The sequence below is a fragment of the Musa acuminata genome, chromosome BXJ2-6 (genome assembly GCF_036884655.1).
Source record: "Musa acuminata AAA Group cultivar baxijiao chromosome BXJ2-6, Cavendish_Baxijiao_AAA, whole genome shotgun sequence".
NCBI classification, from domain to species: domain Eukaryota; kingdom Viridiplantae; phylum Streptophyta; class Magnoliopsida; order Zingiberales; family Musaceae; genus Musa; species Musa acuminata.
This window is the reverse complement of record NC_088343.1, coordinates 13,120,084-13,147,626: the sequence shown is the minus strand read 5'-3', so window position 1 is coordinate 13,147,626 and position 27,543 is coordinate 13,120,084. Positions and strand designations below refer to the sequence as shown.

Here is a 27,543-nt window from a genome sequence, read left to right as displayed (position 1 = left end):
CATCGCAATGCCTACCATATGTGTGTGACCCTCTAGGCCCAATATCGAGCTGGCCGTGAGTCATACCTGTCAGAACTCCTTCTAACTCAGTGAATTATTATCTCTGTAATAATTCACTCGACTCATCGACTACGAACGTACTAGGCCACTACGCCGTAGTCCCCAGACGATACAGGGGAATCCAATCCATTGGACCTATCTGTCCTCAGTTACCATGTACCTATAGTCCCTCATCCATCTAATATCCCAGAGACCGTATATCGAGCATGGTGCTGTCAGACCCATACGGTTTCTACTCGAGTCTCGCTCTAATCGGATTCTCCCGGAGAACTCTTTCTCTCTCAACCCGAATGACCCTGGCCAGGGATTTGTCTGAGCAAGATCACATAGGATATTCCTCTCATGATGCCGAGAGTAGATGATCCTCTATTGACACTCAATAGCCCTCGTAAGGTCGACTACCACTCCCAATGACCAGCTGTACTAGATCTGGGGACAGCCAAACCTATAAGTCTGGTATCAAAGAGTGGAGCACTCATACAGGACATCCTTGGTGTCTCAAGTCTAAGGACCAGATACACCACTAGGACTACGGAATCACTGTCTGACAATAAGGCATCATCAACCATCCAACATTCCGTAACCGGATCAATCAGTGAACTCATTCTCAAATGAGCACCTGTACTGTATCCCTAGTGTCCCTACACGAGCAGCTATGAGACCAACTGCATCCATCATATGGACGGGTATACAGCAGACCAGTCTATCCGGTTATCACGATGTCCCTCTCGAGTAACCTATGACCGGGATTATTTAGGATATGTGTTTAAAGGTGAATCGATCTCATTATCGTGATCTCATCACGATCCGATTCCCATTGCACAAATCCAAGGACATCACAATATATATATATATATGCATTTATGCAATAGTTATAAAGTGATATACGCCAAAATATAATAAGCAAAAAGATTCTGCATCACCTACAAGAGAGCAGTCGCCAGAATCTATAACTGGAAGGTGCATCCCCGACCGATTAAGTTGGGCGACCCGACCCGAGCGCGCGGCAAGCTTGCTCCAAACTGGGAAGGACCTTATCGGGTGATCTACATCGTCAGGATCGACACGTACCGGCTCGCGACGATGCAAGGCCACGCCCTGCCGAGGACGTGGAGCGTACAAACTCTTAAAAGATTTTTCGTATATGAAATCAAGAAAGATAAGGAAGAAATCTAAATATTTTTTTCATTTAAACAAAAATCTGGTTACAGGACAAGACAACGTATTACAGCATCGGCGACACCCGACCTACCCCATTAGAAAAAATTACAATAAGTCTACCCTATTTCTCGGGGGCTTCGACGCTATCATCAAAAGGAACTTCCTCGGGCATGTCGACGTCCAAATCCTCAGGGAAGGAAGCAAAGGGATCTTTCGCCACCTCAAGGTCGGGGTAGCGCGCTCTAAAGCGAGCCAGGGTGACCCGGTACCCATACTCATAGGTGACCTGCCCCGACCGAGTCAGCCCGAGCTCGAAGCCCGGGGATTTTTTTGTATGCCTCGATCAGCTCCTTGTCCTTCTCTGGCCATTGACGAATCTCATCGGCCAGGGCCCCAGAAGTCGAGCGCGCCTTGGCGCGCGCTTCTTCCAGCTTCTGGTTGAGCGCAAGCATCTCACCCATCGCTAGGCAAACCTCAGTCCGAGTCGCCTTCAGATGCACCTGGAGCTCATTGTTCTGCTCCTCAGCCACCTTGAGCTTAGACTTGGGATGCGTCACTTCTGCCTCCAAATCCGATGCACGTTGCTCGGCTGCAGCCACCGCCTCTAGGGCCACCCCCGCGCGAACCTCCTCGATCTACCTACGTAGCTCGGCGTTGCAGTTGCTCAAGCTATCGACGACTCGGCCAGCATCGCACACGCGATCCATTAGTGTCATGATATAATGCTGACCCTACGAGGAAGGGAGTCAGGACAATACCACTCGGGTGCAGACGGGAAGCCGATGGTGAGATTCTTACCCACAGCAGCGACTTGGCGGACTTGCCAAGTAGGACTTCGGAGGGCATGGTGTACAACTCCCAAGCCATGTCGGGATGAAGCCCTCCGCGAATGAACAAGGCCACAGAATCCCCGTCGGCCCATATCCGGTCCCCACGGGACAGGTCACCCCAGCAAGCCACCAGCGGGTCGGAGGCTTCGCCCTCCGGGAGGTCTTCCATTGCCCGAACCTGGTAGGGCTCATCCTTCGTGCCCACGGGAAGGCGACAGAGTTCGCGAACGGAGGGCTCTTGAGGGGCCTTCCCCGCCCCTCCCCTACTAGGGCTGGCTTCACCCCGCCTAAGGCGTCTCCCCACGCGATCGGCAGGTCCAGTAGCGGTTCCTCTCGACTATGCTGCTGCCACGTCGGATCCCTTCGCGACACAGGTCTTTGCCTTCTTCCGAGGTCGACCTGCCTCGATCTCCATTGGTGCATCTTTTGAGCCGATCCTCGGCTCGATCGGTGGGCGCAAGGATGAGGCTGACGAAGCTAGCCCCCCGCGCACTGACCTAAGGTTCACCATCTCTATGAAAACGCAGGCATTGGTAAATATTCTAAATGATTCATAAAGACCCTAAACTACCCACTACGGGCATACCTCGAGGCGTCGGGCTAAGACCCACCTCGATCAGCCATTGCTTGGTCATGTTCCGGATGACTCGGGCGGCGGGAAGAATCTCCTTGAGCCGTCAAAGGTCCCTGTACTCATCGTCATTCAAAGCCGGGGCGATGTTATCGATCATGCGTGCCGCCCATCGGAGCCCGAAATTCCAACCCCTCGCACAGCAAATATAAAAGAAATGTCCCTTCCATCCCTTGTTGCTAGAAGGGGCTCCGCTAACCTGGATGCCTTGACCGGGCTCACAATAATAACCCCCCGATCCTTTGGAAAGCCGGAAGCAAGACAGGAAAAGGGACCGAGTCAGGGTATTGTTGGCGTAGTGACACTCCCCCAAGAATGCCACCAGATAGCGCTAAGAGTTCGATGCCATCTGTGACGGAGAAATGCACCACCAGGAAATGCAAGAGCTAATGACTAGGTGCAGAGGGAAACGTAACCCCGCCTTAAGGGCATCCAGGGTTAAGGCGAAACCCTTGGGGATCGGGTCGTACGCCCGTTGCCCTGGCTCGCGGGCGAGAAGAACAAAGTCCTTCGGAATGCTGTAGCGCTCCTGGAGGTTGCCCAGCAATGACTCGCTCACTGTGGAGTCAAGGTCATGCGACCACATCAGAGTTTCCAGGGCCCAAGCCGCCTTTTCGTCGAAGGACGAGTTGGGGCTCAACGACGGTGTCTTTTCCCCAATGTTGCTAGAAGGGGAAGGGGAAGAGAGTAAAGTCGAGGAGGAAGGTGAGGCCATCCTTACTGACCTTTAGAAGGTAAGGTAGAAGGGCCGACTCGAACGAAAGCAATGAGGTTCGGAAGGAGCAACGGAACAGATCGCCAGTAGGAGGCGTGCGGGAAACCATCTACGCCCTATTTATAGAGAAGATCCCGTCAATAGTGACCCTTTGTCTCCTGGGGAGTGGGCGATAGCCCATCGTCGCCCTTCCCGTGGAACACGTCGCATCAGACAAGGCAAACGTCACCCCACCATAAATGAGGTTTGACGTGGTAGCCAAAGGGTGCGCGGAGCGAATACCGAAGCGCGGTCTTCTCGATCCCGACTCTCGAGAGCCAGCAACTCCATGCCAGGGGACATCCCCTGGGCTCCCACACAGATGAAGATTTACTTAGCCGCCCTCGTTCACAGATTGCTGCATAACAGATTGCCGCTCCAAGCAGCTCCTCGGATGCATACTTCCTGAGCCCACCTCTGCGCGGTCAGCTCGCCTGAGCTGTGTTCCTCGGATGCATGCTTCCCGAGCCCACCTCTGTGCAGTCAGCCCGCAAACGCATACTTCCCGAGCCCACCTCTGCACGGTCAGCCCGCTTGAGCCGTGTTCCTCGGACGCATGCTTCCCGAGGCCACCTCTGTGCGGCCAGCCCGCTTGAGCCATGTTCCTCGGATGCATGCTTCCCGAGCTCACCTCTGCGCGGTCAGCCCGCCTGAGCCGTGTTCCTTGGGCGTATGCTTCCCGGGCCCACCTCTATGCGGCCAGCTCGCCTGAGCCGTGTTCCTCGGATGCATACTTCCCGAGCCCACCTCTGCGTAGTCAGTCCACCTGAGCTGTGTTCCTCGAACACATGCTTCCCGAGCCCACCTCTACGCAGTCAGCCCACCTGAGTTGTGTTCCTTGGACGCATGCTTCCCGAGCCCACCTCTGTGCGGACAGCCTGCCTGAGCTGTGTTCCTCGGATGCATACTTGAGCCCACCTCTACGTAGTCAGCCCGCCTGAGTTGTGTTCCTCGGATGCATGCTTCCCGAGGCCACCTCTATGCGGCCAGCCCGCCTGAGCCGTGTTCCTCGGATGCATCGGATGCATACTTCCTGAGCCCACCTCTGCGCGGGATCTTCCTTTGACGTACCATCTTATCCATACCCCCGCAAGATCTTCCTTTGACGTACAGAATGTTTTCAGCTCCCTGAAGTGCCAAATCAACTCCGTCTTGAATCAGAATGACCTCCATCTTGAGTTGCCACATGCCGAAGTTGACATTTCTGTCGAATTTCTCGACAACAATCTTTGTTATTGTCATCGTTGCCAAAAGATCCCGAAATCAGGCTCTGATACCAGTTTGTTAGAGCTAGCCCCAAAAAATTTATCAAAGGGTAATTTTGGTAACCCAACAATGACAATAAAGTGAAAAGATAAAAGCGACAAGAACATCAGATTTACGTGGTTCGGTCAATTGACCTACATCCACGGACGAATGAGGAGCAAATCACTACTATAAAAAATGGGATTATTACAAATGCCTTAGGAAGATATTCCTAGGCCATAAAACACCGAAAATTACTGAACAAGAAAAGCCTAAAGAAAACAATTAGATTTTCTTATGGTGCATCTGATTTCAAAGCCCAGACCCTTATTTATAGTTGTGGGACTATGGGACTTACCAAACTCGGATTCTGTTGCATACTTCAAATGATAGGAGGAGAAGGATTTGGCCATGAGGAACCAAATGAACAATTAAAAGGGCAGGTTTGACATCTGCATTAATTTCTGCCGGAGTCCAAGATCGATTCATGTTTTAACCACACCTTCTTCCCCTTTCATAACTGCGATGGAATGTTGATGCTGCTACTACAGAGATGGAATCACCATAAACCGACAGCCAGTTTATCGGATATGGAAGATCTCCTGTCATGCAGTTCGTGTATCCTTCACGCTGTAGCTTTCTTCGAGCAAGCTAATCCAAGCGCTACAATAGGATCAGTGCCACCTTGTGCTTTGGTGAGCAGAGTCTCGTGCAGTCCTACAGAGAAGCAGACAACACGGAGAGAGCGGCCGTCCATGGCGTTGATGACATCAATGAGAACTCTATGGTGGCAACTGTTGGAACCGAGAAGGTGAATGCACCTGAAGCCGAAGCCAGAGGAGCATCAGGAAGTATCAAGAGGGATGAACACGTCCTTCCGACTTCTGCTGAAGAAGCTATCACCAAAGGTTCTTCACATAATAAAGGATCGCCGGAAAAGCTCCGGGGTGCCTGCACTCAGCCTCCTGATAAGTTGTCGAGCACAACATCAGCGACCGTAACGGCGGCAGCCGAGGCAAGGAGGAAGAGGAAGAGGAAGACATGCGCCGCTGAAGAGGCTGAGATGATAAGCATAAGTCTTATCAGCCATTCTCCAGCATTTACGCTTCTGCTGCATCGCTTCGATCGTTGTCATCCTGTGCAGTGCAGATTAACATAAGAGAAAAAGATTGCCATGCAATTATTAGGAGACAGCATAAGATAATTCAATAAATATATGATATAAAGAGAATAATCACAACTGACAGTTTAACCGAGTAGTCTAAGGCGTAGGCTCTGATCCAAAAGGGTGTGGGTTTAAATCCCACAACTGTCAAAAAAATTATTTATAGATATTTTTATTAATAAAAATTTAATAATATAATAAATAAAAATGGTAAAGTGAAACATAGTTGATCATCAAATAATCTTATTTTATTTTATTTGGACACACAATGAGAGTTATCATAATTTTATACATAAAATTTCTGAAAAAAAAAAATTATAAAACGAAGCATAGTTAAATGTCAAAGTTATAGAGTTAATCCATCGCAATCAAAATTTAGGATGATCTATAATGACAAAAATATTATGGTTGTTTGATTATTTTTTTAAAGTAATAATTTTTTATAATTTAATTAGTATGATTTGATCATGTGCCAATGAGATATATATGATTATCCACCCGAGTGTTATGAGCCGAGATCGAAAGTATTTGATGATCATTATCGTTCAAGAATAATGATCGATCACCTAAGCTGCTCATAATGATATAAATCAGTAATATTTCTTTGCAGATTCAATTAAAAATATATCATGGTTGATTCTGTGAAAAAAATTTAAGAGTTCGCATATCCAAATTTAGGAGGACTTAAAATTCACTAAGTATCCAATAGAATAATTTAAAGCATAGAATTGTCATTGGAAACTGATGATGGACGAGCATCATTGGCATATCCAATTGAACCCTCTTCTCACTAGACGAGCGCTGACAGCCAAAAAGGAACTAAACAAAACCTTTACTTGGGCTGGTCAATACTCGACTTTTGTTGAGACACTATAGCCCTTCACTCTATTACATTCGTTTGTTCTACCTGTGTACCTGTGTCGAACTATCTGCTCTCTACCTGTGTCGAACTATCGTTTCCATTGCCCACGTGATAGTGGGTGTGCAATGGTCAGTTGTAACCGTTAATCCTTTTTGTCATATATCGGAGGAGGTCATGTGCTGGTGACCACCGACTTACGTGTCAATGTGTCGACCAAGTCTCATTTACATGTTAGTCGAGTGTTATTTATAGGTTGGCTAGGTGTCACTAATGTGTTGACTATGTGGATCGCATCAGTTAGAATCGGACAGTTATTATGCCCTTCATACAAAGTTGTAGAAGTGGTGACTCGTGCTAGCTCCTCAACCAAGTAGAGCCGATGTGTCAGATTGACACGGTGCCACGTGGAGTTGAGTTTTAAGAGTGTTATGGTACTTTAGCTACTGTGCCCCCTATAATTATTTCAGTAAGTTCATATCAAGCAACTTTCTCTGTCATCAGTCCTCCGTAATCGACAAGATCATATGCTTTGCTACGATGCAGTTGTGCCTTTGCCATGTTCTTGATGAAGTTAGTGATCTTAGGTCATACAAATGGCTTCAGCTGGAATCACCAGTGGCTAAGACACAACAAAGGTATGGAATAGCAATAAATAATCTGTCACCCACAACAAACCAATATGGCGACAGTTTGGCCGAGTGGTCTAAGGCGCCAGATTTAGGCTCTGGTCCGAAAGGGCGTGGGTTCAAATCCCACAGCTGTCAAAAAAAAAAAATTATTTTTAGATATGTTTTATTAATGAAATTTTAATAATAAAATAAATAAAAATGGTAAAGTGAAATATAGTTGATCATCAAATAATTTTTTTATTTTTTATTTTTTATTTTATTAGGACACAATATGAGAGTTATCATAATTTTATACATCAAATTTTTTTAAAAAAAATTTACAAAACAAAGCATAGTTAAATGCCAAGTTATAAAGTTAATCCATCGCAATCAAAATCTATATCAAACTTACATAGTTATAATATATATATATATATATATATATATATATATATATATATATATATATATATATATATATATATATATATTCTTTCACTTTATTGTTTTTACATTCAACTCCAATTTAGGATGATCTATAATGACAAAAATATTGTGGTTGTTTGACTATTCTTTTAAAATAACTATTTTTTATAGTCTAATTAGCATGATTTGACCATGTGCTAGTGAAATATATACGGTTATCATACATCGAGTGTTATGAGCTGAGATCAAGAATATTTGATGATCATTATTGTTCAGGAATAATGCTCGATCACTTAAGCTCTTCATCTCAATCTAAGTCTTATTCTTTAAATCGAGTCAAAACAAGCATCCATCACAAACATCTCGTTCATGTCTGCTTATAAGGATACAAACCAATAATATCTCTTTGCATATTCAATTAAGAATATATCAGGATTGTCCACTACTGATAGATCATAAATTTATACACACATTTTTTTCTATAGTCCATTACTTATCTCCTAACTTCCAAACATGGATATTTTTAAATTAACATCCAATAAGGATACAATTAGAGTGTGTCGAAAGTGATAACATGTGAAAGATGCCTGAGAGATGAGATTCAACAAAGATATCTTATTATTCATATTACGACTTAGCAACAACCAACTATGAGATGAGGCATTGATAACAAACTTTTTTTTTATGCACAAAACTAAAGTTTAATTTTGAATGATATATTATATGCACAAGATATAATCTATCATAGTTAACAACCATGGGTTTTACTCATGGTTGGGTGATGATCTACCACTTCTTGTATGTGGTTTAGGCACACAACAATCCTAGTGTTTATACACATGAACATCAACTTCATGGTATTGATGGGAATATGCATGATGATAACACTGGACTTTCATGTGTTTGTTGCGTGCGGTCGTATGTTTATACCAATCGACACCACATCTCATTTGTAAGGATTACTAAAAAAAACTAGTCGAATCTAATTTAACATAGTGGGAGAGGAAAATAAAAAAGAAAGTATATCTTTCATAAATACTTATTACATTTCAAGGATATAAAACATTCCTAAGTTATGCTAAAATAAAATAAGGATATAAAACATTTGTAGGATGAACAATGGCTGGCTGGTCTTGGATTTCACTAGCCAAGCCAAACAAAATTTCCCGATTAAATGTCGGCAACCGACTTCCACATCCTACTAATCCATATTATGTTGTATCGAAGTTATATTTTGCATTGTGAGTTTTAGAGTTTTATGGTACTTTAGCTACTGTGCCCCCTATAATTATTTCAGTAAGTTCTTATCAAGCAACTTTCTCTGTCATCAGTCCTCCGTAATCGACAAGATCATATGCTTTGCTACGATGCAGTTGTGCCTTTGCCATGTCCTGGGTGGAGCTGGTGATCTTAGGTCCTCACAGAAGTGGCTTCAGCTGGAATCACCAGTTACCAATACATGGCAAAACTATAATATGATAAGTATTAATCTGTCGACAGTTTGGCCGAGTGGTCTAAGGCGCCAGATTTAGGCTCTGGTCCGAAAGGGCGTGGGTTCAAATCCCACAGCTGTCAAAAAAAATTATTTTTAGATATGTTTTATTAATGAAATTTTAATAATAAAATAAATAAAAATGGTAAAGTGAAACATAGTTGATCAGCAAATAAATTTTTTTTATTAGGACACAATATGAGAGTTATCATAATTTTATACATCAAAATTTTTTTTAAAAAATTTACAAAACGAAGCATAGTTAAATGTCAAAGTTATAAAGTTAATCCATAGGAATCAAAGTCTATATCAAACTTACATAGTTTTTTTTCTTATATATATTTTCTCTCACTTTATTGTTTTTACATTCAACTCAAATTTAGGAAGATCTATAATAACAAAAATATTATGGTTGTTTGACTATTCTTCTAAAATAACTATTTTCTATAGTTTAATTTGTATGATTTGACCATGTGCTAATGAGGTATATACGATTATCATGCATCGAGTGTTATGAGCTGAGATCGAGAATATTTGATGATCATTATCGTTCGAGAATAATGCTTGATCACCTAAGCTCTTCATCTCAATCTAAGTCTTATTCTTTAAATCGAGTCGAAACAAGCATCCATCACAAACATCTTGTTCATGTCTGCTTATAAGGATACAAACCAATAATATCTCTTTGCATATTCAATTAAGAATATATCATAGTTGATTATGTGAAAAAAAATATGAGAGTTGGCATATCCGAATTTCTGACCATAAGCATATGAAAATTCCTTAAGTATCTAATAGAATAATTTAATACATAGGATTTTTGACTGATGATATGTCGTAAATTTATACCCACATTTTTCTCTATAGTCCATGACTTGTCTCCTGACTCCCAAACATGCAGATATTCAAATTGACATCCAATGAGGATACAATTAAAGTTTGTCGAAAGTGATAACATGTGAAAGATTTTTGTACATAGGTGGTTGTACACTTGTGCCGGAGAGATGAGATTCAACAAAGATATCTTATTATTCATATTACGACTTAGCGACAACCAACTATGAGAAGAGGCATTGATAACAAACCTTTTTTTTGATGCACAAAACTAAAGTTTGATTTTGAATGATATATTATATGCACAAGATACAATCTATCATGGTTAACAACCATGAGTTTTACTCATGGTTGGGTCATGATCTACCACTTCTTGTATGTGGTTTAGGCACATAACAATCTTAGCATTTATTCATATGAATATCAACTTCATAGTATTGATGGGAATATGCATGATGATAACATCGGACTTTCATATGTTTGTTACGTGTGGTCGTATGTTTATACTAATCGACACCACACCTCATATATAAGGAATACAAAAAGAAAATTAGTCGAATCTAATTTAACATAGCGAGAGAGAAAAATAAAAAAAGAAAGTATATCTTTCATAAATACTTATTACATTTGAAGGATATAAAACATTCCAAAGTCATGCTAAAATAAAATAAAACTAAGAGAACAAAAAAAAGGAAAAGAATGATTATTTAGTTAGAAGCGGAGGAGAAGGGGGAGACGAAGGAAGAACATTGGCATGAGAACCCATGGGATATCCGTTTCTTCTCATTGATCCTATACCTTCATGCTCGAGTTTATAGTAATTGTTTATGCACATATTGTCTTTGCTATGTTAACTATACTTGGTAAGAGAGAGAAAAAAAAGAGAGAAAGAGAACGATAACACTTTATAAACAAGAACTTCTTTTTATAAAAATCAATTCTCACCCAAGATAATTTTTTTCACATTTAGTACCATAAATCCCTAACTAATTATAGTAATCAAGAAATGTCTTATGGAAGGCCATATTCAATGTCATCAAAAGTGTTCATGCACTTTTTTTTTTTTTTGGTAAAATCCCTATTCAATGCGATTTTTATAGAATTCTAGTTAAGCATTGACGTGCATTAGTTGACATGATGGTGTCCATGTTGGCATCAGTATCAACATCTATGTCGGCACCAATAGTAATATCAAACTTTATTTTCATATCAAAAATTTTAATACTAGCTTATAATGCTATGAACCTTAGGTCGTATGGAAATAGTTAGTTCTAAAAACTATTTAGCTAAGATTAATACTCTCTCTAGTCTTCTTTACTAAAGAACTAAATTTGATGATTTCTTAAAATATCTAAAACTAACTTAAGCATCGAACTCTTAAGTTTTTCATACCGGGTGCTCTCTCTCTCTCTCTCTCTCTCTCTACTCGGGTTTGTCTAACTTAAATTAACATTGTTAGTGTTAATTTGGAATATAACTTGCAACCATCTTGAAAACTCTTTCTTTCTTTCTTTCGTGTATGATATCCTTTCTTTCTCAAACTCAACCCCTTCCCTTTCCAAAGTATGAAAACTCTTATGTTTTTCTAAATTAAATTAACATTGTTAGTGTTAAATTTCATTAATCGAACTGAAAACAGTGAGTCAGATCCAATCGAGTCCTTTTTTCGAGCCTATGTCAAGAGGATCTCTTGCATCGACGGTAACACCAATAATATCTTTTAGTTTATTAAGTTAATTAACTAGTTTAACTAGTCGGACAAATTGAACTTGAGAATCATTCGGTCTCTTGTACTTGACACCCCTTTTTTTATAGTAGAGATTTGGGTCCATTACGTTTGCTTGTTGCATAGCTTATGTAGTAACGAGACGAAAGACTCGGCCACAATTGCTCTCCACCTCTGCTGAACTATCATTTCTATTGCCCACATGATACTGGGTGTGCAATGATCAGTCGTAATCGTTATCTTTTTTGTTACTTGTCGAAAGAGGTTATGTGGTGGTGACGAGCGACTTTCGTGTCGACCAAATCTTGTTTGCATGTAGGTCAACTGTTTCTTGTAGGTTGGTTAGGTATTACTAACGTAGTCGTTGGGCTGGAGCTCGGAGAGAGCTTCCAATAGCGATTCCACGACCGCGATGTGCACATAGGCGAGGGACGAAGCACGTGAAACCGGTGCGATCATACCAGCACTAAAGCATCGGATCCCATCATAACTCCGAAGTTAAGCATGCCTGGGCAAGAGTAAACCATGTAGACCACATCAATTAGACTCGAACAATCATTACACCCTTCCTGCAAAGTTGACTCGATGTTGGCTCCTCAACCAAATAGAGTCGATGTGTCATTGACATATCGCCACATAGAGTTGACGCCAGATTAGTAGGATGAAGAACAATTGCTGGCTGGTCTTGGATTTCACTGGCAACTGACTTCCACATCCTACTAATCCATATTATGTTGTATCGTTTAATAACAGTCATTACTTCTTGAATCGTTTAATAACGTACATTATACTTGCTTAACACATATCCCTGCGATTTTATATCTTGCCTGCCTTTCCCTCATTAAGTTTCACCTGCAACATCGCCGGTGCTCCTTTACTTGTCCTCCCAATTGGAACAGATGATGGATGGACGCTCAAGTCAAAATGCAGTGAAATAGAGAGATTAGATCTAATCTCGTAGATCGATCCCCTTTCTGTACATGAATGCTTGTTCTGTAACAGCCGAATAATTTGAATTCAATTGTTTTAGTTACTCCGACGGCCGTTTCTCTGAAACCATCGGTGACAACTGGCTCGGTGACGTAAGACGACTCTTATTCTTGACACGTGCGATATGGTGGGGTTTTAAGGTAATTTAATTCACCATATAAATGGAGTATGTATATTAATACATTATGATTGACTAAGGTTTCTTGGGGATCTTTACACCCATGATTCCATTTACGACCCCACCGTGTTGTTGTCTTTGCTACGTATCATGATCATCACGGCGCGTGGCTTTTCATATACATACATAACCTCCCTCGTCTATATAATTATGTGTAATTTAGATGAATTCCCCCACAATAAAACGTTTGTGCCCTAACGCCGATCTCTCTCTCGCTTTCTCTCTCCACCCGTTTCTTCGCCTTTTCTTCCTCCTTTCCCTTCCACCCGCGTCGCGCCCTCGATCCTCCCCGAATTCCTGCAAGATCTTTGGAGATACGGCTCGACCCCGGATCTTTGGAGCTCCGGTTTTCCTCGCGCCGCTTCTGCTTAGGTTTTCGCCTCCGGGTCCTCTTCTTTCATTTCTAGGGTTTGTGCGGTTAATGCGCGTTGGGGCGCTTTGCGCTTTTGGTCGGCCGCCCGAGTTCCACGGCATTGGAGGAATATCGCCCTGGGAAGTGGCCTCTGCTGACGGTCGGTGGGTCAGTCGAGTTTAGGGTGTGAGGCCATCGCGCTCGAGGGGGGAATCGAATTCATCTGTTTCTGTTGTGGATTAAGTTTTGGTTCGCTGTTCTGTTCTTTTGGCCCTCGCGGCAGTCGGAGCGAATTTGAGAGGACGGTGTTACCTTCTGATTTTCTTGAATTACCAAGTGGAATAGTGGAAGCTTGAATCCTTCAAGAGAAGAGGCCCATCGGACCACGGTTGTGGAGGATAATCGTTGTTTTCGTCTTCAGATTCTGATTTTTTTGGTGTTGTGGCGAAAAGATTTGTCTTCGCTGTTTCTGTTGTCATTGTGGCTCTTTATAGTTTCACTTTTCTGGTGTATGTCTATCTGCTATTGCACTCATGTCATCAGTTGTGCTTGTCTAGAGAGTATTCTTTCGCGTTTTCTGCATTGGAAGAGGGGAATAAGGAAGTTCTTTAAGGAGGCATCGGGTACTGACTGTAGGATAGCTTTTCATGGGTGATCATGGAGGACGGGAATGGCTTGGTAACATACTTCCCAGTGGCCTTTTGCCCAGGGAAACAACCAATGTGACCCAAGTGCTTGATGCAGACAGATGGACTAAGGCAGAGGAACAAACTTCAGAGCTGATTGCACGAATTCAGCCAAATCAATCATCTGAGGAGCGGAGAAATGCTGTAGCCGACTATGTCCAGCGGCTCATCGCAAATTGCCTCTCCTGTCGGGTGAGTATTTTGACATGTGCTATTTGATTCCTGTGGCCAGATGGCAGTTGTTCAAGTTTGTCCCTCCTTAGTATTTTCATTTTTTTGTAGTACTGAAACTCAGGTTTTCATTTTCACTGTTACATGCACAATTAACCTTACTAACTGATGCATCAATCGTTAATACTTGCACACAGTGCACCTTTGGCTTATCTGCTTAATTTAATGGTCGCCTAGAAATAATTATTGCTCCATTTGTAGCTGGCATAATCAGTGACAGTAGTTAGTGCTTATTTAGAGTTACTCAAAACCTTTTGAATTTATATCGACATGAGGCTTTTAGTAAACTATGTTGCTCGACTGCAGTTTGAATTGTTAAAATGGTATATGAAGAAGCAAGTAAAGCAAGAAGATGATGCCTGGGAAATATTAACACTAAATCAGTCACCGAATTTGGCACGAGTCATCTTGGTTGTGTAAGTTATGCATGCTTGCTTAAAGTTTGTTGTCGAACTATCTATTTGGGGTTTCACGGTCTAGTGCTTAATGGTTGTTGGATTGGCCAGAAAGAGAATGCAAGATAAGCTTTTAAGTTTAGCCAACTAGGTCTCGGCACAATGCTTTTATGGTCTTGTGGTCCTGAAAGAGGCAAGCTCACATGAAAAAAAAAAAACAATCCATCAAGAGTTCTTAGATCCATGAGCTTATGCTTTAGAATCTTTTTCTCTAGGATTATAGTTGCCCAATCATGGAACTTCGATTCTGGCACGATGGACAGTAATAATTCATTGCTAGAAATATGGATTATTGAATAAAATAAGACGTGCTATTTGGATGCTATTCTTTGACTTTGAAGTATTGTATTGGGCGTAAAGTGTCTGTAGGTGGCTTTTGAAGTCCGCCGTCAAATCCAAGGGCTCACCCTGGACAGGCGGTGGAAACTATCAAGCTGGAGTATGGTAGGGGCAGAGGGAATTTCTGGTGGAGCGGTGAAATGCATAGAGATTGAAAAGAACAGTGATAAGGTTGCTCATACCAATCCTAGACCCTGCATTGGCATGTGCTTTGTTCCGTGGACTGCACTTTTCTCAATCAAGGTTGCTGGTTGGGATGGTTTCCTCCATTTAGCCTTATATGGAAGGCATGCTTTCTGTCACTCATGTTCATGCACAAGAATAAGAAACATGAAAAATTTTGAACTGTTACCTTCCTTTATTTGGCAGCCAAGTTGATCAGATTTTTTATTCAATTTGATGCCAAATCCAAAAAAATCATAAGGGCAAGGGCTCACTTTATTGGTGTATCTGAATAATTTAATACTATGACAACTCTAGTGGTCGAGATAACCAATTTAAACAGCAGGTGCTGGGAAGGAGGGAAACAAATATTGACAGTTGGGTATAAACACTGGACAGTTATGATATCTGCAGGGTACATCCTGAAACAGTTGGTGTGATCCATGATAGAACTGCATATCAGGCAAGAATCAATATTACAAAATAAGCTGTATAAATATGTATCTAATGCTTTGTTATTAATTTTTGATGCAATGGAGAAATTTCTGGTATGATATTTTTGCTGAACTAATTTTTCAATGGAGTTGGAAGAAGATAGAAAAGAAGTTTCTTATGGTTACTGTTTTGTGAATCCTTAGATTGTTTAACAAGTCCATCCTTTTGTAAAATTATTTATGGTTAACTCGTTCAGAAATTTCTCAAGGCTATCGATATATAGAGTTATGGACTATACCAAATTGTTTACATTGATGAAAGAGTTATCTCTGTGGATATGCTCTCGGATAGGTGGTTTTTTTAAGTTAATCTTGTTAGTGTGCAATCTACTTAAAATTTTTAACCATCAACCATCATGCTTGTTTTCAGGTTTTCACATTTGGGTCGGTGCCTCTCAAGACTTATTTACCTGATGGAGACATTGATTTGACCGCATTCAGTGATAATGAAAATTTGAAGGATACATGGGCTACTGCAGTTTGCGGTGTATTAGAAAATGAAGGAAAGAGTGAGAATGCTGAATTTCGTGTAAAAGAAGTTAAATACATCCAAGCAGAGGTGCCAGAATATTTCTGTTCTAGCATTTGATTCTATTAAGGATACTTGCTTATTGCCTAATTGTATATTCCTTATGGTATTATTAGTTCTATTTCTTTTTGTGTTACTGGGTTATATTATTTTTCCATAGATTTAGCTGTTTTTTAGATAATTTTTCTGTTTTGGTGATTGAGCATCAACCATTTTATCTCTGTGCAGATCTGAAGAGTTTCAGTGAGTCTAGTTTAAGCTAGAGCTTGAGTCTATTTTATGTTGACTCAAGTTTTTTCTTGGGTCGAGGGTCAAAGGTTACTTTTCTTTCTCTAGGAGTTATATTCATGTCTTTAGTTCAATTTCGAGAGATGGGTTGATTAATTTGAGATCTATCTTAGATACAAATGAGTTGTCAAATCACTATAATTATCGAGTCTTAGACAAAGTTATGGTGTTTTGATTCATATAATTCTATTGAGAATTAGAAACAGTTGCTTTAGAAGGAAACCAGTATGACGAAAGAAACTAATAAGTTGGTATTTCTTCTTTTTAAAAAGCTTTTCTTTGAGCACTTCAATATGTTGTCCTTGATTCTATGAATATGATGAATTATTGATAAAAGAAATGTTCATTGAATTTCATGGCTTAGAATCTTAGATATTTCCTTTGTTGTCTAGTGTTGTTTCTTTCATCTTCCAACAGCTTGTACACCCATGGTTTCTCATGTATTATAGATCTTTAGTTATCTTTTTATTAAGGATGATTTGTTGCCCTTTATATTCTAAAACAGATCAAAGAAAAGATCTTGCTACATTGTATGAATTGGAATTAGAGCAAATTTGGGGATCTTGTGAAATATTATATTATTTTCTTTTTGGCTTTTTACTTTGAGGTTTGTTGTTGCTCTTCTGTTATTGACTTTGGTAGGCATGTCTTTGGTGCTGGGAAGCATTGTGAGCAAGGTTCGCAATATCGTACCATACCGGTATTTCGATCTGGGCTCGGTACCGGTACGGTACGGTGTATCGAGCGGTACACCCAGGTGTACCGAGTGCTGTAGCAGTGCAGTGTATAGTGCTACAGTGCACTAGTACATGGTAGCACTGTACAGTGTACTGTACTGTTGCTACAGTGCGGACCAGTACCGGACGGTCCGTGTACCACTGGCCTATCGGACTGGTACGTACCGCCCGTACCGGGCGGTATGATTCGGTATGGCAGACACTGATTGTGAGTCACATGCCTCTGCTGCTGGAGGAAACTGCAACTTGGTCATGTTCTACATGGTCCATGATCTGCACTTCCTAACAATATAGACATTATTTTTGTGATCCACCACTCATAATTTAGTCATTAGCACCTTTGGCCATGTTTAGTTAGATCTACTACACAGAATTTGTTGGGCCAGTAGGTTGTGTTGTTGCATCTTCAATTTGTGTGCCCAATTTAGTGCACTAGTGCTTGCAACATTGTATATTTTTGTGCATCAGAGAAAGACCTCAATCCATTCTTTTGTGATACTAGTTCTTTACTTTGATAGTTCACTGCCAGTTAATTATTGTTTGACTTCCATGGTTATGATTGAGGTTGCAAAATGGTAGTGTGAGTCCTATTTAGTCCTACTCATCTTATTTTTATATTGTACTACAGAATACATTTCTATATTAAGTTACATTGTTTGGATTGTTCTTGTTGAACACCAGCATTTTCTAACTTACTAAGAGTTTTTTAAAAAGTTAATTTAATTAATCTTCTCTCTGCTCTAGAGCTTAATAACTACTTGTGTTTCTACTGTAGCATAACTTGCATTGTTGTTTTAAATTTTGAATGAAGTTGTTTTTCATCAACTAATTTCTCAATCATTTGTGTTTTTTCTGCTGTTTGTTCTGATACAGATATTGATTTTGGCTGTAGCTAGACATGTTTGTCCGTTAAGAATTCAAGATGAGTTTGATGTATTTATATATTTGTTAGCAGCATTTTTTTTTCACTGAACATTATTTCTTATGATATTGTTTCCAGGTAAAGCTCATAAAATGTCTTGTTGAAAATATTGTTGTGGACATTTCTTTCAATCAGGTTGGTGGCTTATGCACACTTTGTTTCCTTGAAGAGGTTAGTATGTGATGCTTTATAACATTTTTGTCATATCTCTTTGAAGCATACAACCTCAGTTTTATTATGCTAACATAACCTTGTGCTTTTCCATAGATGGACAAAGCGATAAATCAAAACCATCTATTCAAGCGGAGTATTATATTAATTAAAGCTTGGTGTTATTATGAAAGTCGTATTCTCGGTGCTCATCATGGACTTATATCTACATATGCCTTGGAGACTTTGGTTCTTTACATATTTCATATCTTCAATAATTCATTTGCTGGCCCACTTGAGGTGATAAATTTTGTTGTATTCTTTTTTTTTTTACTTTATTCACGCCCTAATTTTAGATAAAGTTTCTACCCCAATTTTTGCCTATACAGGTCTTGTTTCGTTTTCTTGAATTTTTTAGCAACTTTGATTGGGATAACTATTGTGTTAGTCTCTGGGGACCAGTTCCTATCAGATCACTTCCAGATATGACTGGTAAGTTTATGAAAATTCTTTAGAAAGCTGAAGTGTCTGGTATCTTATTATCATTCTCCTTCAAAATCTTGCAGCGGAACCTCCTAGAAAGGATGAGGGTAATTTGTTGTTTAGTAAAGGCTATCTTGACAACCGAACTGCAGTGTATTCTGTTACACCAGGTGGTCAAGAAAATCAGAGCCATCCTTTTGTTTCAAAACATTTCAATGTTGTCGACCCGTTACGCACAAACAACAATCTTGGACGCAGTGTGAGCAAAGGTTTTAATCTTGAACTTTGGTATTCCTATTGGGGGGTAGCCCTTCTATCTTTTTGCTTGTTTCCTCTGGTGTTATCATCATGTTGAATTTGCCTAATTAATTAATTTATATTTGTTATTCTTAATATTCAGAGCATATGGCACAATCTCAAGTTTAGGTGGTTATATTTCTCATGGTGTAAATGGTGACCCTCAATCCAGGATTATTTTTTGTTTGAACAAACTGTTGAAAGTGGTTATGATGTTGCGCGGTTTATTTTGGTTTTAAGTTGAATCCTATTTAATGTTTTTGATTTTATTCTTAAATAGTATTTTAAATATTTTGATTTTTTTAATTAACTTTTCATATGTTGGTAGTCTTCCAGTTGAACCTTTGTTGCTTTTGGAATCTCTAGGGGAGACCCATGGGCTATCTGATTTTGTAAGTGGTGGATATGTGAGGGAGGTGGAAGAGAAGAGGGAGAGAGAGAGTCAGTGGCAAGGGTGGGATATGAATGTAAGTGGTGGATATTGGGCTTTAGAGCTTCTCGATTGTTTCAGGTTAAACTATTTTGGGTTTTGACTAGTTTCTTTTGGAACTGGTTAGTTTTCAAGTGGTTTATCAAAACCTAAGGTATTGAAATTCGGTGGTCTGGACTGGTCCAATACATTATATCTTGACATGGCTATTCCTTTTACCCAGTTGGTGGCATTCAGATATCTGGGTTAGTACAGGTGGTGACATACATTCATGCCTGGTGGAGGTCAAGCTATAGAGCTTTATTGTTTGTTCCTAATTATTCGTCAACCATTATTCTTTCCAGTAGAGATAGCATTGTCATTATTACTATGTACAGCTGCATCTGTGAACCCAGTTAGTTGTATGAATTTAATGGACTTGTTGTACCAACACATGCTTTTGCGCTCTCGACTCATCTTGAGAAAAGAACTTATAGTACACTGACGTACATAATTCCTCCTTGTCTATTGATTTAACTGTCTATTATTTATCATATGACCTAATGTCATTTGTGATTTGTGAAATATGTGGTTTTGTTGTGTTTGGCTTTAGAAATCTGGAAAATTTAATAACTCACCTTCCATCAGCCTTTGTGCATGCATGGGCATATAAATTTGCAGATCATTCATTTTACATGGGCTTGATTACATAGTCCTTCTATCAACCTTTAGCTTTGCATGCATGTCTGTTGTGGAAGGGAGGGGAGTTTTGGTGTTCTTTATGTCCGTTAAATGAAAGTATTTTTTGGTTTTCCGTCAGGCAATTTCTTCAGGATACGTAGTGCTTTTGCATATGGGGCCAAAAGACTGGCCAGATTACTTGAATGTCCAAAAGATGAGATAATCACTGAAGTGAATCAATTTTTTATAAACACATGGAAAAGACATGGGATTGGTGATCGACCTGATGCTCCTAGCTTAGATTTATGGCACTTGCAACCACCGAAAACTGATCCTATTAAGCAATCAAACAACTTCAAAAGCACTACAAGTGTCAAGAAGAATTTTCAAAATGGTGTATTGCAGGTTGGTGAGGAGCATCTGGCTGAAACTGGTTACAATTTTCATAGTTCCATCTCTAAAATCTTTAGCGACAATCAGAACCTATTTAGATCAAATAAACCATCTGCAGTTTCTCATGTGGAGAGCCAAACAAATTACAGCAAGCAGGTCAATACGAGATTCACTAATCAGCTGGAGAGAAGCTATTACTCTAGTGGATCTGTTCAAAGTGACAAAGACCAGAAAATATTAAAACCTAATTACTTTTTCAATGACAGGGAAGAACAGGTTAAATTTCATTTTGGAAGGACGAGATCTAGTCCTGAACTGACAGAGACATTTTTTAATTTGTCTCAGAAAAGGCATGGCAGATCAATAGAAACAGTGAAGGTTCAGAATCGTGCAAAGTTTGATTCTGATATCAGACGAAAGAACTTGGGCTCTGATATTACAGGCAGTCACAGTTCAAAGTCTTCTCTTGATGATAATATATCAATGAGACAGACTTCGTCTCAAAAGAATCTTGAAGTTGCTTCTGGTGCAATTAGTCTTTCAAATAGCCATCAGGGTGATTTTGGCTTTGGTAACATGGTGGAGGAGCTTGCTTCTGTTTCAGAGACACTGCAGATGCAACAGGAAGAACAGGATTTGGTGAATATGATGGGATCTTCCAACATTAACAGTTTTAGTGGGCAGGTTCAATTGCCAATGCATCTATCTCCTTTTCATCTGCCCCTAACATATTCAACATCTGTGGGTTATTTCAAGGGAAATATGGCTGGAGTTGTACCCTCGAATCTATCTATACTTGGGCCTCCCTATGGACCCAACATTCAGTTTGGTCCAGGTCTTGTTTCCTTCCCTCTTTCCAGTTACTTCCATGCTGCTGCATTTGGTTCAAATGCAGATGATGCCACATATGTTAATAATGGTTCTTCCATGATGGAAGTCAGCTCAGAGGATAATGATTGTGGCAAGTTGCGTGAAGATGATGTTGTACTCTCCAGAGAGTTTGAGCCTGATGAAAGTGGTCCACAGATTATTCATGCTGATGACAAGCAACAGAAGTTAGACGGTAGCTTAACCTCAAGTCTTGCAGCAAGTGGCATTGGGTCTGGTTCATCACCCCGGGGACAGTTGGGTAGAGAAAACAGAAGTTCGACTAAAGAAGATTATAATAGTTCCTTCCAAGGTAAAACAAGTAGAGGAGGTGATTTCCAGAGTTCAAACCCGAGGTTCTTCCCTCTGTCGCAGGCAAGTTCTTCCAGAACCAGACCTGCATCAGAAAATCTGAGGGATAGATCAGCTGCAAATATCTCAAAGTCAGCAAGGGACAAATGGGGGAGAAAACCAGTGTCTCCTTCAATTTCAACTTCCTCTTTTGGAAAAGAAAACAGCCGGTTGCAATTTGAGGGTTCATCTGACCATGTCTTTTCGAAGGTAGAAGATGATATTTCAGGCTGGATTCCTCTGTCAACCATGGGAAACAATATGTCTGAAAGAATTACAGAATCTTCGTCTTCAGCTTCCTCACATGTGATGAGCCATCATCCACCTGGCTGGGAATCAGCACAAAATCAATTGGATCCACGGACCCCAACTGCACCGGTGCTTGTTGGCACTTCCCAGCAGAGGGGTGTGGATTATTCCAAGCTTCTGCCTATGGCATTTGTTGCGACCGGTCCACCAGTTCCATACTTGATGTTTCCTTATGGTAATTTCACATCTAATACAGGAAAACCTGATGAATATGCAAGACAATTTGATAGAGAGGAAGAATCAGATCAGTTTGATGTAAGCACTGCTGGTCAGAACATCGATTTAGTGGATAGCTTTGTCCAGTCTGAGGCTTTCGTTACCCAAACTGTTTCAAGAGATTATGCACCTGAAACCTCCGAGGAGCCTAGTTCTGACATTCTGAACAGTGATCTAAATGACCATTGGCAGAATCTGATATATGGACGGTACTGCCAAAACTCCAATCACGGACCTTTCGTGTACTCTTCCCCTGTTGCAGGGCAACCGATTTATCTTCCCAGTCATCATCTGTGGGATGGTCCTGGCAGACCACTTGCAGCAAATCTGAACTATATACCTATCATGGGTCATGGTCCTCGACTTGTGCCTATGATGCCTCTTCAAGCTGGTCCTGATCAGGCTCCTGGTGTCTTCCAGCGTCATGTAGATGGAGCACCAAGATATCGTGGTGGTACTGGCACCTATCTACCAAATCCTGTAAGGTTTTAACAGTTTTTTATATTAGAAGAAAACCTGAATACTAAGAAAGTAGCACCTTTTATTATTCAATTGGTCAAGAGGTAATTTTCATCTTAGCCTAATGTTCTACAGTCCACATGTTTGTCTTGGAGTTCTATCTTTCCTACTTATTTTGTTATTAGAATAGTTGTTTAGACCATGCATCTCATTTTCGCTTTAGATGGTTATTATTAATGTTATTCCCAGATCTTATAAGCATGAGAATTATGAGTAATCTAGGAAGGAGTCAAGAGTGCTTACAAAATTTTTTTGAGCATTAATGTTATTTCTTTCTTTCTACTGTTCCTTTTGGAATGTAGCTCGTACTATGGACCAATTACCACACTACATCCTGAATTGCTTCACAGTCTATGTGGAATGGATACCGTGGCTTTTGCAAAAATGGAAATGATAATATATATTATTTCTGACAATGTATGAGAAATTATTGTTATGATTAAAGCTGGGAAAGTATACTCTGGAGCATTGATAGACAAAACTTAATTCTGTCTCTTTCTCATTCTACAGAAGGTTTCCTTTAGAGATCGACAGTCAAGTTTGAGAAGCCACCGAGGGAACCGTAACTATGACCACAATGATCCTGTGGATAGAGAAGGAAGATGGGTCCACTCAAAATCAAGAGCTTTTGATCGCAGCCATGGACGCAACCAGGCTGAGAGGTCAAGTTTGCCGCCTGACCACCTGGCTGCATCAAGAAACCAAGACGTTAAAAAATGGGTGTCATACGGGCATGAGCCTCTTGCCTCGTACCAAGGCTCTTTCGCAACAATAAATTCATCACATAACGTAGAAAATGCATTAGGAATGTATCCACAAAACGCAGTTGGTTCAAACGGTGTCACTCCACCTGACTCCACAAATCCTCCTGCTGTGTTGGTGTACCCATATGATCAAGGAGTTGGTTATGGTTTACCTGCTGAACCACTAGAGTTTGGCTCTCTAAGACCTATGCATCTTTCTAGTGGCAATGGAGCACCTAGGGTAAGTGATGGAATTGCAGAGGGTGAGCTCTTTGATCAAAGACACAGATCATCTTACGCTGGTGGAGGAGGTTATCGATCTTCTCCAGATCAACCCTCTTCACCTCAGCCACAGATGTAGTGCTTATTTTCAATTTTAGTTTTCCATTTCTTTTCTGTTGTACATATTCTTGTTGTAGTTATTTTTCGGGGAAATGTAAAATACAGTTTAGAAGCAAATAATGACAGCCATCATTGATATGATCCTTGAGTTTTCACGGTTCCTGTTTAGTCACATCTGTTGACTTGATGCTGATAATTTCAGGTTACCTCAATACCATAGTCATTGTTTAGTGGTGAAAGATCTAAGTTGTTTCATGTACTTGGCATTTTTGCAGGTTGATTGACAGATTAGGTTAGCTAACCTATAGAATTGCTATCCCGGCTTTGTGAAAAAGGCTCGTCCATCCGACATAATTATCAGCGTCTTATTGGTACAAATGTAAGTGCTTTCTAGATGCATAAGAATTATTATATCATGTTTTACTTTTCCTCTTATTTATGTTAGACTCTCTCTCTCTCTCTCTCTCTCTCTCTCTCTCTCTGTGTGTGCTGCCCATTTATTGTGAAAAATTCCATTCGTCACTCATTTGCAATTAAACCCACAAAACATTTATACCTTTGGGTCAGTTCTGTTGATTCTAATAGCAGCAGCAGCAGCAGCAGCAGCATATTTGAATAGTGTTCCTCAAAACACACTGTTACATCCTCCCCCATCAGTGTTGTATTGGTTTGATCCGGGAGCTGTACACAGGACACATCCTCGTTTGAGCTAACGTCACAAGTTATTACAAGTAAATTACCAAATGGAACAGGTAAAAAAAAAAAAAAGGGTCAAACTTTTCTCAATTTTTTTAAAGAAATTGTTACTGCTACTTAATCTCCTCCAGCCCTCTTCTTCAACGTTGCAATAAACTCATCTCTTTCTTCCTGTGTCATTCCTTGTGTGGAGCAGTCTCCCACGCCCCACTCTGCACCTCTCAAGCAGTACTTATCTTGAAGCTCTCTTTGATTCCTGAAAACATTCGAGGAGCAAAGTCTGTTACTGTGGATTTGTTTGGAATTGCACCAGTTTTCGTGTAGGAGACTACTAATCTGGTCATGAATTTTCCTTCACCATGCATTTATTTCACTTGGTTTGTAATCTTTAGATGCTTTTTGAAGTCATATTTTTAACAGGCAAAAAATAAGCTAGCAACGGAAAGAGATCATACACAAGTTTCTTCAAATGTCTGTGATGGAGTCCTCACAAGAGTAGAATAAGAGATGTATATCTCAAATCTATATAAACTCTTCAATGTAGACTAAAGCTATCTGAAGCACAGATACTTCATTACCTACCATCAACATATCTTGTCAATTTCATTGCAACAGAAGGGAGCATCATTGGAATTGCAAAGATTCCGAAAGAGCAGATATGGATTAAAATCTCTCAAGTCCAGGTGGTAATGCAGGTAACTCCTATCTACTATCCTCTAGTATCTTGATTAAAATCTCTTCAAGTCCAGGAGGTTCTGCCACTATATATCCATGACTTCTGTTTCTAATAGAAGATTCACTGTTTTACATAAACTAGATTGAAGTATCATTGTACCAAGCAGTTCATATATTACTTTTGTAGAATTAGAGAAGCTGATGCTCACCTTTCTTTATTCAATTTGGATTTTTCCAAAAGCTCTTTAAGCACGGATGATGATTTGAATCTTGAATCAAACTCAGCGTACTTCTTCTGGTTTTTCTCTTCATGTTATGCATAAAGTTATGATCAATGGTTGAAGAAAACAAAGAAGAGAAGATTATCTACTACAGAGACATAAGAAAACCAAACCATTCCATTCTTCAAGGAAATTGATCCGTGGTAGCTGGGGACCAGGGACCGACTCGAAGCCCGAGAAACCTGATAGAATTCCAGCATCCACTACAACAACAATAAAACTGTAAGTCTCAACTATTTAGGATCGGTTATACAAATCTTTTGCCGCAAAATATGTTTAACCCTTATGCTCATATGGTTCAAGTACCATCCTAACCTAAATACATGAAACGTAAACTAAGATTCTGGGGACTGAATTAGAAGGAATTTTAATAACACAACCAGATTAAATGTTAGAAAGAACAAACCAATTATTTGGCTTCCTTTGCATATTGAAAATACAAATTCATAAACCATGTCCTATCATTTCATTTAAGCTTTTAGATGAAACTGCAGAGGTAAGAACTTTAAGCATGTTAACATACTGGATCCAAAGCATGTCTCATTTTGCCTGTCTCACCTGCAACACACAAGGGTAAGTGTCGTAATATGGATAGATTAAACTTGACCCACTAATTGGTAAAATCTTTAGTTAGACTAGGAAAGGTCAACTTATACAAGAAGAAACATTGCATCAACTAACCAGAATAGCCAAATGCATATGATCAGGTTGGTCAGTTGACTCACACCTGGACTTACATTGCAGACAAAATATCTAACAAGCTGAGATGAGGTTTGCAAACAATCAAAGGTCTTACATTTAGAATGAATCATGAGGTGTACTTAAGCTATCGGATATAATTTTGAATAAGTTGTCAGGAAATTAACGATTGAACTTCTTTAGCTATCTGCATAAACCAGCACAAAGTCCATATCATTTTTGGAAGAGGTTAAGGGGACCTCATAAGCTTTGATCAACTTCTTCACACAAAATTTAGAAAGATAATCAAATGTATGAAAGTCTAAGAAGGTAACTTATCAAATAAAATTAAATAAGGCAAATTATTCTACACAAAGTTAATCAACAACTTCACACAAAATTGAATAAGGCTATTTAACAAACAGTTTCCTTGTAATAAAAGTCCCATCGATAATTTGTAGTTCTTGGCTAAACCAATCCAGTTTCAGGCCAAAACTAGAAAGGCATTACGTAAAAGAGGATCTAAACCTAGAGGCAGCCATAAGAACAACTTAATTTCCTTGTGTTCGGTTGCATGAACATGTGAAATTTTTTATCTACATAAACCAGCACAAAGTCCATATCATCTGTGGTCAAAGCTTTTATCAGCTACTTCACACAAAATTGAATAAGGCTTTTTATCAAACAGTTTCCTCGCAGTAAAAGTCCCATCGATAATTTGTAGTTCTTGGCTAAACCAATCCAGTTTCAGGCCAAAACTAGAAAGGCATTAGGTAAAAGAGGATCCAAAAACAAGTTTATTTACTTGTGTTCGGGTGCATGAACATGTGAAATTTTCTTATAGTTAGAAACAATAGGCAGGTAAACAAAGCTAGTAGATTCTACTGATATCTCCGTCCCTAGGCCCATAAGAAAAACTCGAATCCAAAGGTACTCATCAGAAGGTTTACAACCACACACTACCTGGATTCGACCACAGGAGAAGGCAAACGGAGGCGGCTAAAGGGATGGCAACGCCAAGAACTCGAGATGGAGACGGACACAGCGAGGTGGGCGCGGATGGAGGAACGCCAGGCTGTACTTGCAGCGGTTGAGCTCTAACCATGGCGGTGATTCTACTGACCTTTCTGAAGGCCGGTGGACCGGCAGGGGAGGGCGGAGAGAAGGCCAGGGTGGAAGAGCAGAGCATGTCTCCCCCACAGCAAACGGCCTCGATTGAGCACTTGGGAGGCTCTGCAGCAAGGGATGATGATTTGTTGCGGGGGAAAGAATGAGAAGGGATGATATCTTGTTCTT

General features: G+C 40.2%; 2 protein-coding genes and 2 non-coding genes across 6 annotated transcripts; 3 read left to right on the top strand and 1 right to left on the bottom strand.

The window, feature by feature from the left end:
* Window positions 1-7,392: 7,392 nt before the first annotated feature.
* Window positions 7,393-7,472, top strand: TRNAL-UAG (transfer RNA leucine (anticodon UAG)). Its single transcript has one exon. It is a non-coding gene; the product is annotated as a tRNA-Leu (tRNA).
* Window positions 7,473-9,237: 1,765 nt separating this feature from the next.
* TRNAL-UAG (transfer RNA leucine (anticodon UAG)) lies at window positions 9,238-9,317 on the top strand. Its single transcript has one exon. It is a non-coding gene; the product is annotated as a tRNA-Leu (tRNA).
* Window positions 9,318-13,097: 3,780 nt separating this feature from the next.
* LOC103988002 (uncharacterized) lies at window positions 13,098-25,451 on the top strand. Of its 3 annotated transcripts, XR_010487791.1 has the most exons (9): window positions 13,132-14,192; window positions 16,052-16,240; window positions 18,236-18,328; window positions 18,425-18,607; window positions 18,697-18,799; window positions 18,874-19,059; window positions 20,317-22,793; window positions 24,193-24,296; window positions 25,229-25,451. XR_010487791.1 is itself a non-coding variant. In XM_009406488.2 (8 exons), the coding sequence occupies exons 1-8, from the start codon at window positions 13,962-13,964 to the stop codon at window positions 23,934-23,936; spliced, it is 4,056 nt and encodes a 1,351-aa protein (XP_009404763.2). In that variant the 5' UTR covers window positions 13,098-13,961; the 3' UTR covers window positions 23,937-24,072. The 3 variants fall into 3 exon arrangements, 2 of the variants coding, with proteins under 2 accessions (XP_009404763.2, XP_064968959.1); XM_009406488.2 differs by lacking the exons at window positions 24,193-24,296; window positions 25,229-25,451 and adding an exon at window positions 23,343-24,072 and having other exon boundaries at window positions 13,098-14,192; XM_065112887.1 differs by lacking the exon at window positions 25,229-25,451 and having other exon boundaries at window positions 24,193-24,392.
* LOC135614978 (uncharacterized) lies at window positions 24,539-27,436 on the bottom strand. The gene is made up of 4 exons (XM_065112890.1): window positions 27,211-27,436; window positions 25,683-25,772; window positions 25,498-25,594; window positions 24,539-24,869 (listed from the first exon to the last, which is right to left on the bottom strand). The coding sequence occupies exons 1-4, from the start codon at window positions 27,434-27,436 to the stop codon at window positions 24,731-24,733; spliced, it is 552 nt and encodes a 183-aa protein (XP_064968962.1). The 3' UTR covers window positions 24,539-24,730.
* Window positions 27,437-27,543: the final 107 nt, after the last annotated feature.

Coding starts and splice junctions, on each gene's coding strand:
- LOC135614978 (XM_065112890.1), bottom strand. CDS start 27,436: ATGCTCTGCTCTTCCACCCTGGCCTTCTCTCCGCCCTCCCCTGCCGGT. Junction 25,773..27,210: donor TCTCCTGTGGTCGAATCCAG/GTAGTGTGTGGT, acceptor TTGTTGTTGTAG/TGGATGCTGGAATTCTATCA. Junction 25,595..25,682: donor TTTCCTTGAAGAATGGAATG/GTTTGGTTTTCT, acceptor CATAACATGAAG/AGAAAAACCAGAAGAAGTAC.
- LOC103988002 (XM_009406488.2), top strand. CDS start 13,962: ATGGGTGATCATGGAGGACGGGAATGGCTTGGTAACATACTTCCCAGT. Junction 16,241..18,235: donor TTAAATACATCCAAGCAGAG/GTGCCAGAATAT, acceptor TATTGTTTCCAG/GTAAAGCTCATAAAATGTCT. Junction 18,608..18,696: donor CATTTGCTGGCCCACTTGAG/GTGATAAATTTT, acceptor TTGCCTATACAG/GTCTTGTTTCGTTTTCTTGA.